The sequence below is a fragment of the Strongylocentrotus purpuratus genome, unplaced genomic scaffold, assembly GCF_000002235.5.
Source record: "Strongylocentrotus purpuratus isolate Spur 01 unplaced genomic scaffold, Spur_5.0 spur5_contig_850, whole genome shotgun sequence".
Lineage (NCBI taxonomy): Eukaryota > Metazoa > Echinodermata > Echinoidea > Camarodonta > Strongylocentrotidae > Strongylocentrotus > Strongylocentrotus purpuratus.
In genome coordinates this window covers 618,450-639,056 of record NW_022145558.1, presented here as the reverse complement: position 1 = coordinate 639,056, position 20,607 = coordinate 618,450, and the positions used below count along the sequence as shown (strand labels likewise).

Below are 20,607 nucleotides of genomic sequence, written 5' to 3'. Positions count from 1 at the left end.
ATACATATGTTATTTAATACATTTCCAACAGCAAAAATATGTTCAGAAGCAGTTAATTGTCTTGTATGTTCAAGTTATTGTATGTTTTAAAATTATGTCAAAGAAAGGGAAGAAATATTGATACCAAACCAGAAATGGGTGGCATTATTTTGATGTCACAATTTATTAAAAGATGTTTGTTTGTTTGTTTGTTTTTATTTCCGTATAAATCACAACATACAAATATATACATAAATGAGATATACGGCGGATAGCTCATTTCAGGCGTATTAACAAAATACGCCTGTTCTTCCATGGGGTCCGGAGAAGATGAAGGCGGTTTCTGATATGCAAAACTAGGGGCATTTATGACAATGTAGGATTATATATAACAGCATGTATAATGAATATTTTTTTCTATGTATAAAACTAGTGGCTATAATGAAAATGTCAACTACTTTTCAGTTGGAACATGGTAATTATGGTAAATATATGTATCTACATGTAGATCAAATGGTAAGGATGAGACGAGGTCAAACCAAGAGAAAATATTGAGAACAAAGTACATTATGAATTTTAATAAGTAATGTAATTTTTTAAAAATCAATTTCTGGAGTTTGATAAAACTAATTAAGTATGAAAATTAAGTTGAGAAACATACATGTCTTGCCAGAGAAAGATACATAATGTTCTAATAAGTTTTGGATTTGAATAGTACCTAGTATATGTATTTGTAAATGGACCTCTGCTCTGTATGTTTTCATCATAATCAAGTTTATAGTTATAAATTTCAGAAAGGAATAACCTTTTTTTTAAACTGTTACGTTTAGCTCTTTTAGTCAGATCTTTTTGTTACATCATAATAATTAACATTTTTGTCTAAAGTATATTTATTTCTTATTTGATGTTTATGTTGCTGCAAGCTGTGGATTATATCAGCTGTTATTTTAATTTTTGGCATAGACCTGAATTATTTTGTTTAATCAAGTTCACTTGTAAATGTGCCAAAGTTGTGTGACTGTTTCATTTGGCATTAATTAGGCATTTTAGATTCAGGTCTTTTTTATTGATATTTGGTGATTTTTCTTTTTTTACCTCCATCTAAATGGACAGAATTTTGATTTTTAAGGTGTGCTGGTCATGCAAAAAATAATAGGTTTTGGTAAATGCCTGTTGACTGATGTGATGTTTAAATATTCCGATAAACCTTGAATTATTTATCATTTCATCATGGAAAATGTATGCAATTTTTTAAAGTGGAATTGTACAAATGATTTGCTCAAATCTGGAATAATAATGGGTAAACTTCCAACGGCAATGTGATCATGATTTTGTTAAAGAATTTAATAATAATGATTTATAAATGTATGTTTTAAATGTATGGACATAGCAATGTGATATTATGTGTACCTTCCTAAAAAATAAACCACAAAAGTACTTATTGCAGGCAATAAGACTCATAATTTAAGCTTAAAACATTTATTGGTATCTAAATGTTTATCTACTTTGTAAAAAGCATATTACAAAAGCAATGTACACAATAAGCACATCATTTTTTCATTGTATGGGAATGGTTTTAGAGTGTTATATATGGCGATGCATGCATATTTCTTTCATGAGAAAAAAAGTTTTGGTGAAAAGCCAGTCTCATTTAGACTATATCTCTCTGTATTTGCATGTAGGGAAGTACTTATATATGCCTACCTTATCTATTTTTGTATCTAAGCATTACATGCCATAAATATTGTGTCATTTAAACAAATGTTAAAATTGAAAGTGTGCCAGCTTGCTGTTTTACCTGTGATATTAAAGTTTTTGCGATGTGGAAATCATGAATAATAAAATGATGGTTTGAAATAAATGTTAAAGAAATGTATTGATTGTCATTTTGTCTTTGCACGTGCAGCACAAGAACCTACCGTCAGTTTTGTATGGGTATATTTTAATGGCTAGTTTGTGAGTGAGTGGGTGTTTATGTGTGTGTATGTGGTGGTGTGTGTGCTCTCATCTAGGGTATCCAACTGAGGACACTCCTAGAATCTGTACATTCACTTAGAGGACTCTGTGATGTAGTAGCAGACAACGGACAAACGTGTATGGTGTGTGCGTAGTGTGAGCATGTGCTTGAGAGGGTGTGTGGGTGGATGCATTTGTGGGTTTGTATGTTTGTTTGCTAAATTTATTTCTGCATTCAAAAAGATACAAATTCAAATTAAAAGTACAAACATTTGAACAATAACAAATACAATGAATAAAATGTTAACAAAAGTAATTAAAATGAAAATCATGTACAATTGTATCATACAATAAACATGAAAGAGGCATACAAATAAGATAAGAAATATATAGTAAATATTTTTCAATAAATCTTTCAATAAATTAGTGTCGAATTCACATCGGTGTTCTCTCAATCATATCTTTCTTCTTTTTCCATATCTAGTACATCTTTCTATCCCCTCCTGTAGTTCATCTTTGCTTCCTCCCAAATCCTTGCTTTATCCACATCATGCCAATCACTATACACCTCCCTTTCTCTGTATTTGTCTCCCCCTCTCCATCTCTTTCTGAAGAAAAAATCTTTCATCTACCGGTATCTAGCTTCTTTGTTGTATCATCCCTTCCTGCAGTCTGTCTTCCTTTTCTCTTCCATGTCTACAGTCTAAAAAGCTGTATTAGCCATTTTCCCCCTCTCAGAATTTCATGACTCTTAAAACTCCCCACTTTCCACATCCTGACCATTACTACACCTCCGTTTTTGTCTCACTTTCTCTGTCTTTATCTTCACCCCTCCTCACCTCTCTAATCTTTTGAAAAAAATATATTATCGTTCTCTTTTATTGGTAGCATCATCCCTCCGGTAGTCTGTCTTCCCACAAACATATCTTTCTTCCATGTCTGTAAGGCTGTATTAGCCATTTTTTCCTCAAAGTTTAATGACTGCCATATCTGTGAGGGTGAAAGCCTGTTAGAAAGGGTTTCATATACGCAAGCTTAACTATACTTCACAAATTCAACAACGTGAACATGAGCGTGCAATGTATGTGCAAACATGTATTGTAAGTAGCCTACTAGATAAATCATCAGAAAAACAATTTAAAAAAATGCCTATGTCCTTGTCAACCATTAAAATATCTGCTTTCACAGTATGTATCTTTTTTACTTTCTCTTACTATTTCTGCCCTTTTCCTTTGTCTCCTCCTGACCCCTCTCTCTCTCTCTCCTCTCATTTAAATAATATACACTTTCTGTAATCTATTTTTTTTCAAACAGTGAAACAACGAATATTTTTTTACAAAATAAATTGAGTCTAGGTTTATCTTTGGCCCTTTTTTTAATTAATCAGCTGTACAAATATAGCAAGTGAATACGAATTTACAATAGAATATCACAATTTTTCAATTTATTGCTAATTAAAAAATTAACTAATCATCAGATTGACTATGAAGACATAAGATAATATATTACCTATTAATTACACAAAAAGAAGAAATAATAGAACATACAAGCTGTGCATGAGAAGTCATCAATGACCGCATCTTTTTAAGAGATCTACAGTAAATCCAAAGTCTGTATTACAAAGATTGAAAGGATTTACTATGATTTATAAACACTATTTCAAGAATAACACAATTGGACAGAATTGTTAGACAGAGGTTGTTACAGTGCAGTTGTACAATTATAGAACATTTGTTTTATTCTGCTATAACATGCATTGCCAACAAGTGCAATGGCAAGGGTAAAAAGTGAAAAGGTACTCAATAATTTGGAGAGGGGAAATTAATCTGCAAAACTAAGAAGCAACTGCTTCTTTTCCCACTATAAGTCAGCACAGGAATAATACATATTGGAATATATGTATAGTATTATCTGCTGTAGAAATTGAAGTTGTCAAGCATACCATTATATTAAAATTCATTAAGAAAAGTTAATCTCTTCAATGGATTATCAATCAGTTGTTGGGGGACATGCTCTGACTTTGCTTTATTTTGAACTCAAGTAGAATGATTGACAAATAATTTGCACATTTTTTCACATTTTCTTCACAAATCACAAAGGCCTGTAACATTTATAAACAATAAAGGAATTATATACATCAATAATGACAAATACAAAATACAATTGCATGTACACGACAAATTGACAAATTCATTGCAGTGTAATTCATAACTATTTGAAAATATCTATTTTTCTAACTACAAGCTATTGCATATGGGTTGTATATTCTTTTAAATATATAACTCTATATACATTTAATTTACACATGCGAGAATGCATTGAATAATTTCATTCAATCTGTACTTGCATGATATTAAAAAAAGAAGCTAGTATATGTAAAGTAGTACTGTATTAAAGTAGATATAACCAATGGAAAATACACTTAGGACAAAACTTTCAAGCAAGTTTCATCCACTAAAAAAGATTAATAATCTTCAAAACCTGAGAAAGTACAGACAATTTTACATTCCTACAAGTAATGACTGATATTCTATTCATAATTAAGGCTTTTATAGAACCAATGTATATTTTCTAGACGATAATTCGTTTTGAAACAAGGTACCTGTCAATGTGCTAATTGTTAAACTCTGTAGATGTACAACATTCCACATACTTTAACATATTTTTAATTTCTTATTCTCCCTGGTTGCATATACTTTATGAAAATATGATATTATTTGAAAATTGTTAGATTGCCAACAAATTATCTCCCAAAGACCGTTCTAAATGTCATTGTTTGGTATTATCATAAAGAGCAAATAACAAACCATTTATCTTTCAATGTTCATCATAAATACTATCTAATTAATTTAAAAATTTGAAATTGCATATATATTTGGCATTTACTATGGTAGATAAACTCAAGGGTGTCAAAACTTAAAAATATTTCTTTTCCCAATTCAATTAAGATATTTGCGGACTAATATAAACATGTTTTATTAAAGAAACGTCATACAGAATTATCAAATATAAATCATGAAGTTAGTAAGGTACCTTGCTGATGTCCAGGGTGACTATGGACTAAGGGGGACCAATGAAAAATTAACGCAATGGATTTTTAATAAAATCACAATTTAAAGAAATGAAACCTTAACACTGAATATCCATGAGACCATGACATGGGTTCAAATCTTACTAGAGCCATTGTACCACTGAAGGAGAATTGAACAAATCTAGGCCCTGTCCTATAAACGGTTGCGATTAAAGGCAACTTTGATGGCGATTAATATCAAGCATATCTACGGTATGTGCATGCTAGATAGGGACCGCAAACTTGCGATTGGTTAAGAGGAGTTTCAATTGTTTCAGATCAATCGCAACTCTTTATAAGACAGGGCCCAGATGTGCAGTACAATGAGAATTTTTTCTAGAATGAAACTCATGCTAAACAAACCAGACGAGCAAAAATTTGATACCCGTCAAAGGTAACCAAAATTTTATTTTTGGGAGCAGCTTTAATAAATCGATTCCCTTCTGGCTCCTAACATATTATTTTCTGAAATTACAAATATTTGATAAAGTACAAAATTTATTTCAGACCAGAAATGATAATGAAGCTTGAAGCTAGGCACTTAGGATTCAAGTTTTGATCATATAAGGCATGAACACAGGTCATTTACAATCTATGAATATACATGTACGTGTTTACCACAGAAGAATGCAATCATTCTTTATTGACACTTCTACAAATCTCGACGTATTTTCCGATTTAGGCTAGAGGGTGCAAAGGTCAAGTTTACCTTAATTCCATAACTGTACCGTAGAACTGATCGTGAAAGCTAATCTTGAGCTCTGGTGTGGGCATCGTATGTCAAGAGAACTTAACCTGGTCTTAAGTAATTTTTTACAAAGGAACTTAGACAGAAGTCTAAGTTATTCCTTTATGACCTGTGTCTTGTAGGATGTCTGACTGATTTAGTAGAATATATGCCCTGCAGATTTCTCGAATGAATACTGCAGTTCACCCACCAACAGTTAAAAAAAACCCACCTAATTCAATATTCTATGTGGCATAACATTTCTCTCACAGTTTCTTTCATAAAACATTCAGAAGGTAGAGTTCTTGTCTCTCCTGTGCAAGATAAGTGTCATAGAGCACCCGAGGCCAGAGGCTTTGTTTCTCCTTGCCGCTGAGGTGAACTATGGGAACTACCCGACGACGTCAACGTTGCGGACGACACCGTATCCAAGCTCCGCCTCCTCTTCCTCCTTGGACGAACCTCCGGTGACCCTTCCTTGACCTCAAGGTCGTCTCCGTACAGCGGTAGACTCGTCCCGACGGGTAGCGTGAAGCTCTTTCTCGGTTGTTTGCTGTGGTTCTCATACAGCCCTGGTCTGAGGGAGGCAAAGAGAGCCTCGTCGTCGATATCGTCGTCGGTGTCGAAGCCGTCGGGGCTGACAGGGTGGTACTGGGTGTAGCCGTGGCCTAGCTTAGCCTCAGGGACGTATGGTTGGGTTGCAGAGGCTCCCACTGGTGAACAAAGACAGTTTAAAAGAGTAAACCATAGAGGTAGGGCTTTGGCACAGCATTTTAACTCCTACTCTTTCAATGAAAGGTAATGAAACGTAGATGGAATAGACCTTAACTCCGTAAATTCATTCATTGAAATGCTAGAGCGCCGTAATGGCAGCCATGCTAAAGCCAGGGTATTAACCGGGAGCGCCAGGAGTGTCAAGTCTGACAGACATGAGCGCTATACAAGAACCCACTATTATTATTATTAAATGGTACGTAGATAGTTGGCACAAACGGGATACAGAACTTAAAACATTATATTTGTCCTATTAGCACCTATGGGCCTAGTGTTAAGATTTAGAGCCCATTTCGAATCTGCAGCAGCCTTGAGAAACAGTTCAAGTATCTGATATATCTTTCAACTATTAAAAAAAGCTGGATAAGATCAAAGCTGTACAGATTTTCCTTTTTTTTTCTTCATATTGCTTTTATCATTAAGATCACCTTACAGAAGATCATCTTTTGACTAATACGGGCTTGGATTAAAGCTTCCCACACTTGAACATTTAAGAAGTATCTCGCTTTAAATATCTCTCATATTGAAAATAGCAAATGTACTAGTGCTAAATAGATTACAGATCTTACATCCCAAGACTTGCTCTTATACTCTGTGATTTACCTTTAGCTTTTATCAAAATAATTACTTTCTCACAATATTTTCTTCAGACTCGTCTAATTTATAATCCTGCATACTAAATATTAAATAAATGTTAAAACATAGTATACAAGTTAACTTATGTTTTTGCACTAGAAATAGACAATACTCTTTTATTATGTTTGATTATAATACAGAACTAATTTTTTTAAAGTGGTCCTTTGTATATTTTGGTCTCCTAAACTATGGGAAATGGCAAGGGAAAAGGTTAATATTTCCTTTAGTACTACAAAGCACTACCTCGGACTGCAATTAGTATTCAACTAATCACATTTATGCAATTTTATTAGTTAAACTTTTTTCTAACGTTTACCTTGCAATAGACAAATTATTGCTTTTTTCATGCAAGATTATACAAAACTTTATTTCATCTACTGTTAAAGTATAGGTATTGTTCAAGTAAAATTCAATATCAAAAAACTGAATTTAAAGTCTGACTAGAAAGCTCAATTTTGTACCCATGGAAAATACCTTGACATGTCATTAAAGTATGAACATTTGTTTGATTCCGCATGAAAGATGAAAATATAGTTTTTTATAATCTTCTTATGTTTAATTGGCAAATACTGGAGCAGATTGGACATTTGGCAAAGTAATGTACATATACAAATGTACATGGGATCCAGAAAGTGCATGGTTTTCAATGTGAAATGTTGCCTGATTCTTAATTATGTAACTCAAAACACAATCAAAACAAACTCCATGCATAGATATTCATCAACACATCACAATTATTAAAAGAAACTAAATTATTCACATTTTAAGAATTTAATTATAATTCCCATACCTTCTTAAATATCTATAAAAATGATTTTTAATTAAAATGTAGAATAAATATATTTTCTAAAGATTCAATACATGCAGACATACAGGCAGGCGGAACAGGTTTCCTGAAAGAAAATGATATCACTAATATGAAAATCCCCAGGACATTTGTAAGCTTTTAATAAATCATTAAAATCTAGGCATTAATTAACAAGAAGCACTTTTATTCAATTCCCCATTTGCATTTATAAATGAAGATACTGATATTTTTCAGTGTGATAACTCAGTTCATGCAAACAATAACGTACACAAGCATTGTGTATCCTTTTCTTTATGTAAAAAAAATTTTCTTCTGCTTATATTTGAATAAAAACTCAGCTGAATTAAGTTTAACATGTTTGATCATTATGTCATTTCAAGATTTCATGCAATTCCCCCTACAAAAAGCGATTGATAACCAATCCATGCAATGCTGCTTACTTAAAACAAGCCCCTAATCGCAATCCTTAAAAGATGGAATATACATGCAAAAGTGATTCAAGTATAAAACATTAGATGCATGACCAATATAGATTTAAGATATGAAATGAACAAAATAATAGGAGCATTCCGACTCAATGTGACACTAGAATTTAAAGTGCAGTACAACAGTGGGACAGGCTATTGTGCGAGTGAAAACAAAACGAATGTATATACCTAGTCACGCCTAAAATGTAAAAATAGTACATCGTAGCATGCACTATATATTTCCAAACCACACATTTAATTAATACATATACATTCCAAAATCTCTTTAAGAATTCTTACATAAACTTCAAAGCCTGCAAGAACGGCAAAGTTGAAAACATGAAGAAGATAAAAAGATGAAGTAAAATTGATGAGATCAAGAACGCACCAAACAGTAATAAGAAACAACATTCCAAAAGCAATCTAGAATTGCATTATTTTAGTTCTTAGCCCCCTAAGCTCCTGCTTTTTCCAATTACTTTATTTATTCAGAATGCATAGCCATCAAGCTAGAATTGCACAAGTCATTGTGCCTAAGAATTCTTAAGCATATACTTGAAAATCAATTACCTTCACTCCTCTTCATACTACACAGAATTTGAAGTTAAAAGGAATATAAACAGATGAGTTACAAAGTGTTTCCTTACATGAACGGTAACACACTTTTATTACATTATAGTAAAAAGAAAATCTTGACGAAAGTACATATCGACTCATTTCAATTCGCACGATAGATTAAGAATTTTATTCCAATTCCATACATAGATAGCGCAAAATGTCATCTGGAATACAAAAGAGATATTTTCATAACACAGGCAAAAATTACCTTTGAATTATTTAAACAAGATGCATTCATTCAGTGCTTCATAAAAGTACCCAGCAGGGAAAAAAGAAATCAGATTTTAAAATGTGTGTAGAGATGGTCGAAATCAATGAAGAATTACTCCATGAATGAATTATTATTATGAATACTGAGGCACACTAGAAATTAAAGAAGATGGATGGACTACTCACCACTGGAATGTGGTCTTGATGAGAGGGGTGAATCGGTGCCCCCCTCACTACCGGTAGCGGGGTCGAGATCCATCCCATCATAGGTCAACGTGTACCTATCATCCGTGGAGGTACGCCCTTTCACGTTCCCCTCTTCATCAAACATATGACTGTTACCTCCCCGGAACAAACTCCAAGGTCCAACCGGGGATGGTGAAGTCTTAACAGATGTTTCCATCTTGTTGTCATGGTTACAAGGCCTTGATTCTATGGTAGCCGTTGTCATGACTGCGTTTGGTTTGTCAGAGTCCTCCCCGGAATCTTCGGTAGTGTTATGCAAGGTCGATTGGGATTCGTTTGCGACGTAGTAACAGTAGCCTTCGTCTTTGGTATTTGGGAAACCTTGGAAGCGGTCGAGAACGGACGAGTAGCTCGTGGAAGAGATGGAGGACCTCGCTGACTCGGTCGTTGTGAATGACTCGCTGCTGGCCAGTGGGGCCAGACGCTCGTGTAGTGCACCGCCCTCATTTGAGGCAAGGTTTGGAAGAGTTGCAATGGGCTGGTAGTTTTGGGAGTTAGTTCTTAGTTTATCATCAGGAATAGATTGCTCTGCTTTAACAGAAAACATCCCAAGGTATCAAGAAAACATGTTGTAGGTGTAGAGAAGATCAAGTACCATTTGCAGAGATGTTTTCCATAGGAAATAAGGAAATAAACAAGATTGGAAGAAAAACAAATAATATCAAAGCAATATGAAGAAAATGATAACAATAAAATAACACGATAAAGTCATGTCTGAAATTAGAATTGGACATCAGCCAACCATATCTTTGTATCATACTATTTGAAAGACAAGGCAAGAATGTTAGCTGTTTTTTCAAATCTGGAGGCTAGATAAGAAAATGGAGGGTGAATTTACAATGGATTTCAAAATAAATTTGGAAATTGTATACTAAAATTTAAATTGGATGTCAGTCCAATTGAAGTGTCATCCTAACAGAGCTGTACAGAAAGAATACCAGCTGTTCTGCAGGTGTACATGCTAGACCAGAAAGGATCTTGTTGTTAACAAAAGAGCAAGGTTGGCATATGCACCAACATATTCAAAATTAAATTTAAATTTAAGATTCAAATTCACTCTGGATTCCACTGAAGTTGGATTATCTCAGTTGTTACGCAAGAACAGCAGCTTCTCTCAACGTTAAACCAGGCAATATATTTGGAACATTTGAACATTGATGTTCAAATTAGATTTGGTATTAAAAATTGGAAATCAATTTGAATTTCAGTATTAATGGATTGTCCACATACTTGAAGCAAAAAGCAAAAATGGCAGTTATTCTTTAGATACCAAAATAATAAAGTCACACTTGTTTCCAAAATTTAAATTGGAAATGAAAAGTGAAATAGTTGGAATTCAAAATTGGATATTGGTCAAATTGGACTGTTCACCTATCTTTGGCGTATTAAAGGTAAGAATGCCATTTGCCCTACTGGGTGTGGGGGCTCAGCCAGAATAGTAAGTTAGAGTATGAAATAACATTGGATTTCAAAGTCTAATTATGAGTTAGAATTTAGATTTGACTTGAAATTCAAATTGGGTCTGACTTCAAATTCAGATAGAATTTCACTCAAGTTGAAATGTCCTACTGCCAGGCCCAAGGCATGAGGCAAGAATGACAGGTGTGGAGGCTTAAGACTAGAAATTTAAGGCAGGGAAAAATTTGGATTTAAAATTAACTGAGGGTAGACCTGGAGGCAAGTCATTGTTTTAATTGTTTTTTCTAATTTTATTGGGAATTTAAGTTTGAATTCTTTTTGATTGTTGGATTTCATCTAAAATTGGGATTTCAAATTCAAATTTGAATTAGATTTTACATTCGACTTGAAATTTGAATTAGATGTCACTCAAATTGGAATTTCCTCCTACCCAAGGTGTAAGGCAAGAATGGCAGCGTTCTTAAGGTGTGGAGGCTTAAGATTAGTAACTTAAGTCAGGGAACAAATTGGATATCATATTAACTTTGGTATTAAAAATTTATAATTCAAATTGGATTGCAATAAAGTTTGAGTGTCCACATACCTGAGGGATAAGGCAAGAATGGCAGGTGCTGGATTTGGAGTTCAAGTTTGAATCCTTTGATTGTTGGATTTCGTATCAATTTTGGGTTTCAAATTTAAATTCAAATTGGATTTCATTCAAACTGGAATGTCCTCCTACATGAGGCATCAAGTAAGAATGTCAAATGTTCTTCAGGTTTTGAGGGTAAACTAGAATATTAGGTTGGAGAAAGAACTCAGATTGGATTTCAAATTAAATTTGGAATTGCGATTTGAAATTGAAAATGGACTGCCCTCCTACCTGAGGCAAAAGGCAAGAATGGCAGCTGTTTTTCTGGTGTTGAGGATAGACCTGAAGGTACATGTAAGTAGTTGTTGAGCAAACAGAATTTGGAATAGGAACTAACATTGGGATTAAAATTTGATTTGGGATTGAAAAATGGAATTAAAAATTGGATTTGGGATTGAAAAATGGAATTCAATTAGGATTTCAATCAAGTGGGAGTTCACATACCTGAGGAATAAGGCAAGAATGGCACCCGCTCTTCAGGTGTTGAGGGTAGATCTGAAGGCAAGTTGTTGTTGGATTCTGAGGCTTTGTTTCCCCATCTCTTGGTAGGTGAGGACTTTTTGGAAGACCCTGATGATTTGGAAGGGGAATCCTGGAGAGATTCATGGAAAAAGAAATTTTAAGAAATGAACATGGAGGCGTGATGGCTTAGTGGTAGAGCAGTGGTCTCGTAACTGGGAGGTCCCGGGTTCGAAACTAAGTCGATGCGCTAGTGTCCTTTGGTATCAAGGCATTAATCCTCATTACCAAGTCCCCCGAAGAAGACATAAAGCTGTCGGTCCCTCGTTACTTACAAAGACACAAACTTTTGTAGCAGTCAGGTAAAACAAACAAACCAATAAACCTAAAAAACATGTATTTTAGCAGCTCAAATGAGTTACTACTTGTATGTATATCAGCTGCTAGGTTAATGCTCAGTCGCACAAGGGAAAACTTAGGCTCAGTGGAAATCCGGTTGAGTCATCCAAGAGAACTAAACCAATCACAAATACTTACTTGCATTTCTGCATGAGTCGATCTATTACATGTAGATCACCCACATTCAAGATTAATTTATATGAAACGTACAATGGTTACTACAAAGGTGATACTGGAAATGAATCTCTACAAAACAAAGAAATATAATTGTGTCTATTTAGATGAAGCAATGATCTTGAAACCTCTTCAAGCAATGCCAAGTTTGCCCTGATTAAAAGTTGGCCTAATCCTGTTTAATAATAGAAATTATTTTACTGTAATTTGATTTACCTAGCACCTTTTTCCAGAGGATACAGGCACTAGGTGTCTCATAGTCTATGAACAAATTAAGACGATTCGTAGAGATGTATTTTGAGATTATTATTACTTATACCGTGCTTTTCCGAAAGGCCAAAAGCGCTTACAGTGAATGAAAATCAAAATGATATGAATACATATAAGAAAAGGAGTGTTACAACTACAAACTGCAAAAAGATGTGTTTTAAGGCCTTTCTGAAGGTAATAACTGATGGAGACTGCCTAATTCTAAGAGATGTATTTTGAAGAAATCAAGTGAAATACTATTTCTGAGAAACGCAAGGAAGTTTATTTACCTGGAAATGTACAGTATGACCACCCTCTCTGGCTGGCTTCATTTGGAGGTAGGACGACCGGGACGACGATGACGAGGGTGGTTGGTTGAAATCTTGACTCGGAGAAGGGGGACTCATCGGGGTCCTGCCGACCTGCGAAAAGCGCTTCGGTAGGCCATGCCTCTTGCCATACTCCATGCACTATTAAAGAGCGAAAGAAATAAAAGACATGGCTTAATTAGTGGAGCAAGACCTGGGGGGCGTTTCACAAAACTTGTCATCAATGACAAATGACAGTTTTTGTTATAAGCTACTGCAATCCTTACTTCTGATTGGTTATCAGCAGATTTGTCACTGATTTTTGTCATTTTTCACTGAAAAAAGGGCTTTGTGAAATGGGCCCCTAGCTGGTAGTAATTTTTAACCAACACTATGCTTGATGCAGAAATTCAAGCATCTAAATACTAAATTCATTACACCCTTTCCTTGGAGAAGTTCTTTTTTTGAAATATGTACAAACTAGTTTAGACCTGGTGAGAGTACTTACACAGGTCTAGAGTTCTTATCAAGAACCTTATCAAGAATCCAATGAAGTTAATGATACTTGAAAATGACAGAAGAAACTGAACCTTACTCAACTTGCATGTATTCATGAGCTCACATATTCAAGAGTTAAGACTAGATTAGACCACTAGAGCCTGGATAGGGCTATGTTTAGACTATGTTGTAGTTCCTGGGGCTTTACAGAGTACAAAGCTTTTCACGAGCTGTCATACATGTGATACCTTCTGGTAAATGGTCTTTGACAATTAAGACAGATTAAACCCTCGTCAAGTTTATGAATTCCAAGTTGGCCATTTCAAATGACTACTTAATAGGCTACTTTAGACTAGCTAGGTCATAGTTCCTGGACCAGAATATACAGACCCCATTGAGAGCAGTCATGACACCTCCTGGCAGATGGTCCTTGATGATGACTGGAGAGATGAGAACCTCACTAAAGTCCTCTAGATCCCTCCAGATACCGTAGTAGGCACAGTCTTTCCTGCTGATACTGGGTGGCAAGAGAAAGATAAATAAATTATTGAGTGGATATTCGATCCAATCTTGAATTTGCATGTACGTGCACATGATTAAGCCTGCTTTAGAAACCACTGGTATGGAAAGACGACCTGTATAAAAATACCGCCTTTGTACAGAGACCACATTTTTATTCAAAATGCCCCATCCGTTGAATCACTCAAAACCCACCTTTTTCATCAGTTATAGTATACTGGAGGCGCACACAAGTAGTTAATTCCATTTAACTGAATTGTATTGTATTAGTAATATTTTATTCTATTTTGTTGCTTTAAATTTATTAAACATGTTGAATATTTATACTGAGTTAGGCAGTACCACCTGTGCGCTTAGAAATGCCTGTATTAAGGGCCATATAAACGTAATTATTATTATTATTTACCTAGACCAGTATCTTTCATTTAAAGGATCTTGTTTACTGTTTAAAATGCTCAGTAGCTTTAACAGACAGTCTTGGGTACTTCCTGTGAGATTAATATATACATTTAACATTACACTTGTTTATTTACTTCTTTTTCCTTAAAAAAAAACATTCTTTTATTTATCTACACCCTAAATATATCTATACTGGCATGGAAACCAATACACTGGCTCCCTTCAAGTCAGTTTACAACAAAGTACACAGTTTTAACAAATTAATAAATATTTCAGTTCGTTTTATAAGCACGTACTATTTACTTTTTATAGGCACTTGGGATGGACACATGCCCATAATTAATGCTGGCATTCATTTTCATATCTTTTGTCCAGGAAGGGGGCTTGTGTGTAGAATTTGTGTTGTACACATTCTAATCAGCTTCTTAAACTCTCACAATTATGAACCCAGTGCACCATTTCCACTACTTCTGTATTCTGTTCTGTAAAGCGCATAGAGACATGCAACTATGCCTATGTGTTATGCGCTATAATTGGGCCTAAAAAAAAATGTTGTATTGCCCTTTAGGAGCCAAAACATGGGTCGGTTGGTCGGAAATCTTCTTCTTCTTTTTTTAAATACTTTTTTTCAATTTTTTTACTCCCTCTTTGAGCTGATATTTCTCAGTTTTAAATGCTTAATTATATTTTTTTCTTCTAAAAAACAGTATTTAAAAAAAACACAATTAAAAAAAGGGTTTCATCATTATTAGTAATCTTACCCCTCTCTCTTGTGGTTATTCCGGACGATCTGCAGCACCCTCCCCGGTAAAAAGAGCGGGCTGTGCGTTGACAGCACTAGGGCGTGGTTGGTGGGATGAAAGGCTTTGTCGAGTCGGCATGGATTTGGAGACGGCGCATCCACGTCTTCGACAGGGGCTAGATTCTTGGAGTGGACCGTACAGCAGCAGAGCAGCTCACCCATTATAACTCTCCACTAGTGGAAGGAAATGTGGAACAGATATTGAAGGAGGAGAAAGAGTCACAACTTACAAATAATGATATAAACTTTAAGCATGTTTTGGTATAACAGCATGCAGGTTGAGGTTTGCTAAAAAATTGAACCTTGGAAATAGAGAGGTTTTCATTAAAGCGAACCGTGGAGAGGGCCCTGTTTTTAAAAGTTTTATTCAGAGGTGCTGTGTTATTTCAAGAAAATAAGTTAGAAAAATTCATAAAACCTAAGTACTGTTTTTCTTTTTCCTAGCTAGAATTCTTTTCTTACTCTCCATATAATACCAAAATTAGGACTACAAAACCTTTGCAATATTGAACAAATATTAAGACTTGGATGAAAAGTCTTTTTCAAAATGGCACAGGTTCAGCACAAACCCCCAAAGCATGTTCTTGCTTAAAAAACTCACCACTTAGGTAATACTTTTCTTCCATAAATATACTGGGCATAAACATCATGGTATTTCATACTATTACAATTTGCAACCCAAATATACTGATTGGATTTTGTGAAATTTAAGTTGATGAATAACTCCAAATAACGTATATTTTCATCATAAAAAGCATTTTTGTGTGCAATGGCTTACTTCTTCAATCTAGATTATCATTAAATGTTAATTCATTTCAAATTTACTACATTTTTTGTTTTATTCATGATCTAAAATATGGAAAAAAATTGTCACATTCATAATAAAATATAACAAAAATGAAACAAGCTAGTGAACATTTACATTAAGTTGTTTTAACAGGTTCATTAACAAAAAAAAACTATTATCAACCTGTTAGAATAGGTGTGAAATTGCAAGTTTAATCAATTTGATGGGTGTATTGCAATTGCATAAATATATATACATATTACTCAGGAAAATTAATCAACAAAAAGTCATTCTCGGTGGATTATTATTATACGAAAGTGGAGTGAGCTTTGACAATCCTATATATTAAATCAAGCACTTTGGCCTACCTTGGGGTCTCTGCACATCTTAATGCAGTTGAGGAGATCAGCTCGGAGGAATTCCATCTGAGATAGACCGATCCTAGCTACAACATCCTTACCAACCACTAGAGAGGTTACAAACTCAGCAGCATGCTCAGATGCTTCCTTGCTGGAGGTGGTGAAGAGAGCAATTGAAGGTGTTTGAAAGTTAAGCTTCATTCTACAAGATAATGTAATGTTTTGTGTTTTGTGTCAAGAACTATAAGGAAATTAATATAAATGTATTTTATAAAGTGTTTTAAAACTGTTTTGAAGGCACTTTAATGTTTTGTTTTGTTTATGCATGTGCTTATAAGTAGTACTTGAGTTGAGAAATAAAAAATCTTAAAAAAGAAAAAGAAAAAATGATAATGTACCGGTAATGTCATTTAGATTAGACTGAATTATTAGCTGTAATCATAATGTACTATGGCTTTGGTTTTTACTGTTTTATGTTCTGTATATTTGCCATCACCATCACCATCATCATCTTCATTGCCACTATCATCATTATCCTTTTCCTCATCGTCATTATCACCAATGAAATATTCACAGAAAGCACCTCTATTACCACCACCTCCACCATCATCATTATCATGATACTTACTCATTTAAGACTAGTCTGGTCTGATTATGATATCGAATATGACCATTCTACCCGCTCCCCTGAAAGAACCAACTATCAACAATAACCATCATCATCATCATCATCAAAAACATCATCATCATCATCATCATCATCATCATCATCAACATCATCATCATCATTATCACCATCATAATCATCATCATCATCATCATCATTATCACCATCATCATCACCATCATCATCACCATCATTATCACCATCATCATTACCACCACCACAATCACCACAACTTCCACTAAAATCACAACTACCACCACCACTATTACCACCACCACAACCACCACCACCACCACCACCATCATCCAACTCACCACAGCAACCCTCCTGGAGGAGAGTAGGCATAGACCTTGAGTGAGGGGTAGTCTGGTTTCAGCATGATACCCAAGATGGCAGCTATCCCAGCTCCCAACGAATGACCAACTAACAACAGTTGATAATTCGGTGTTCCTCTTTCCTATGGAAGCGGTAAAGGAGAAAATGTATTTTGATTAAAATGAAGTCTTATTTTTCTAAAGGCTCTTTATATGGAGAGAAAAAAACTGACAAAAAGAGGGAATATCTGAAATATTTGTTTAATTTAGTGAAATTCACCAAATATGGCGATTCTATATCGATCTGTTCATTCTATTTATTCATGATCAATATCCCTTTAAATTTCTTTTGAGTACACTTGTCACTTGGAGTAAGATAACAATCTGGTTAAATATCGAAAAGACAATTAGTAAACCTGTGAACATTAGGAAAAATCAGAACAGCTGGTAACAAAAAATATGACCACAGTTGTTGATTGTGGTACCACAGAGTATTCATAGATTTCACTTAATCATTTATCTACCAGCACCATAATTGCAATTTTTATTGTAAAATTGTTCACCTCAAAAAAATAATTTAATCATAATAAATTCATTCTACTTTGACCATGATCAAATTAATTTGTTGTGTTTCTGTGTTTTGCAACATTACAACAACAAAAAATTGAAATATAATGCTTGTACCGGTAAATGTTAGCAAACAAGATAAGCCTTTTTATCAATTGCCAATATACCTCATCTGAAGTGAATGCTTGGTGGAGTAACATATCGTCTATCAGTCTTCTTTTGATGTAACTCGCTGCTGCCACCATACCCTGCAAAGAATGACATGGAAATAGATCTTAGAGGCTTTTGTAGGCATGGTCTGCGAACCATCCCTCTGGTTCACTTTGTTTCTTGATACTAGGACAGCTACCCCCTATGGCAATTGCCCCCTCCCCCTCCCAATCTCAGGACTAAGCCCCCCTAATTCAATTACCCAGAGCTAGTGGTATTCAGAATTATTTGGGGTAATTATTTCTTGGCGTAGTTGTTTGGAGAAGTTGATATTTTTCTCAGAGTACTCATCTTTGCAAGGCAAATTGTCCAGGGGTGGGGGGGGGGAGATGTCCAAAAGGTAGTTGTTAGTTATGAGAATGAACAGAAATAATATTTTCTTTGAGTCCTCATCTTTGTAGGGCAAATCGTGATGGGGGGGTGGGGGACGTCCCAAGGGTGGTTGTTAGTTCCAAATAGTATGGCTATGATTAATTCTGATATAATTTTTTTGTTCAAATAACATGAACATTGAAGAAAAATCATTTGAGAATGAATAGAAAAAACAAACTTAAACATTTTCTGTCCTATACATCCATTCACTATAAAAAAGAATCATCAAATCACCTGTTCTGCTTGTTACAAGTATGGGGAAAACAAAGAGGACATATTCCACAAACTCCAGTTTTAATTTTGGATGATGCAATTAATGCTTTATATATCTGACAAGTCCCAAAATGCCTTGAGCCAGGAGAAGCTCATGTCTTAAACAATTATCTGGCACATATTCACACCTCTTTACAAAGCATTGAACGGTCAAGCACCAAATGATTTGTCTGAATTATTATCTTATAAATCACATACATATGCGCGTAATTTACAAAGTACATGGGACAAGCTGCTAATAAAGCTACCTGACACAAAAACATTAACTCTTAGACATTGCACTTTCAGTTGTGCTGCTCCAAACTAGACATAAGGAAAGCCTCATCTGTTGCTGTCTTCAAAGTGAGCTATTGAAAAGTTTTTACTGTGTGTCTGTAAAGTACCACCATTAGGATTTTTGTATTTAGCAAGGCACAGTAGAGTATATTTATATAGTAGCTGTGCTATACAAATTGATCTCATTTATATAGTAGCTGCACTATATAAATTGTGTGGTGCATATTCACATCTCAACACATTACCTACCCCACGCTTACCTTATGACCCTGGTACGGTGACTCCTCGTCTTGACCTGAGATGGGGCTTGTGTCTGCGCTGAGGTCGGTCACGATGTCGGCGACGGACAGCGTGCCCCTGATTGACACCACAACACGACTCCTCTCATGATCCAATGCTACGAAGAATGGCGTCTCCCACACCTGATGGTTAAACAACCAAAAATATCTCAAAAATCATCCCTCTACCTCATCAAATTGGCAACATTAATATATCCTTTCCACTTTTACACTTTAATGACGATTACTGATCATATGAAGAAAAAATAAATTCTTTGAACACAAACTAGCAATATTCCAATTGGCTAGTTTGAATAATTGAATGCCTGTAATGAAATCAATGAAATCAAATCAATGGGTGGTATTCTCGAAAGCGGACTAAGTTTAGTCCATTGTTTAATCCACCGACTAAGTATGGAATGCCAAGTGTCCATAGGAATATATTTTTGAATAATTTGATATGTCCCTAAATTACCCTGATAACATAATCATGTCAGAGTTATATTATAGTATTAATGACTGCTTTGAGAGAAATAGTTGTTTTATTACGCTCAAGGGAAGGTTAGAATTGTGCTATTCCCCGAGGCTTGCCGAGGGGAATAGCCCAATTGTAACCTTCCCGAGAGCGTATGAAAACAACTATTTCTCGAATATTAAAGCAGTCATTAATACTTTTATATGCCAAAAAAAAATAGACTAAAAAATAAAAAATAAAAAATAATTTACATTTTTGTCGAAGACGGGATTCGAACTCTTGCGTACAACAAGAGGTGTATCAAAAACCAACGCTTAGACCACTCGGCTATTGCGCGCGTCGTTAACATGCTTGGCAGTTTTCTCTAATATATACATTAAAATGGATTGAAAACGGCTCCGCGTGAGGGATGCTTCGCAAAAGCTCCATGAAACGGACCCTTCTTTTACTTTTGCAATGCATATTGGCACGAACTTAGATCAAGATCTATCGGCAGATGTTGTTTTTTTGTTTTTGAGAGTTAATTTTCGTCTTCATGTCAACAATGCAAGATAAAATTGTCGGTAAGATCGATCGAGATTCAATTGTATTGAAATTGCCGACCAATTTTTCGCACACGTATGGTATCCTCCATCGCTCAAACCATTTTTTAACATGTAAACCTATGGGGTAACCATGGAG

The 20,607-nt window shown here is 34.8% G+C and overlaps 1 protein-coding gene across 1 annotated transcript in view; it reads right to left on the bottom strand.

Annotated features, from left to right (window-relative positions):
• Positions 1 to 3,291: 3,291 nt before the first annotated feature.
• The window catches only part of LOC105444566 (sn1-specific diacylglycerol lipase alpha-like), a 62,858-nt gene continuing 45,542 nt past the window's right edge, over positions 3,292 to 20,607 (bottom strand). Inside the window, exons 9-18 of the mRNA XM_030994107.1 lie at positions 19,434 to 19,595; positions 18,210 to 18,290; positions 17,476 to 17,618; positions 16,504 to 16,645; positions 15,308 to 15,522; positions 14,019 to 14,145; positions 13,113 to 13,292; positions 11,986 to 12,133; positions 9,432 to 10,022; positions 3,292 to 6,445 (exon numbers count right to left, since the gene is read on the bottom strand). Of these exons, the coding sequence (XP_030849967.1) occupies positions 6,063 to 6,445; positions 9,432 to 10,022; positions 11,986 to 12,133; positions 13,113 to 13,292; positions 14,019 to 14,145; positions 15,308 to 15,522; positions 16,504 to 16,645; positions 17,476 to 17,618; positions 18,210 to 18,290; positions 19,434 to 19,595 (2,172 nt within the window). The 3' untranslated portion in view covers positions 3,292 to 6,062. The remainder of the gene's footprint in view (positions 6,446 to 9,431; positions 10,023 to 11,985; positions 12,134 to 13,112; positions 13,293 to 14,018; positions 14,146 to 15,307; positions 15,523 to 16,503; positions 16,646 to 17,475; positions 17,619 to 18,209; positions 18,291 to 19,433; positions 19,596 to 20,607) is intronic.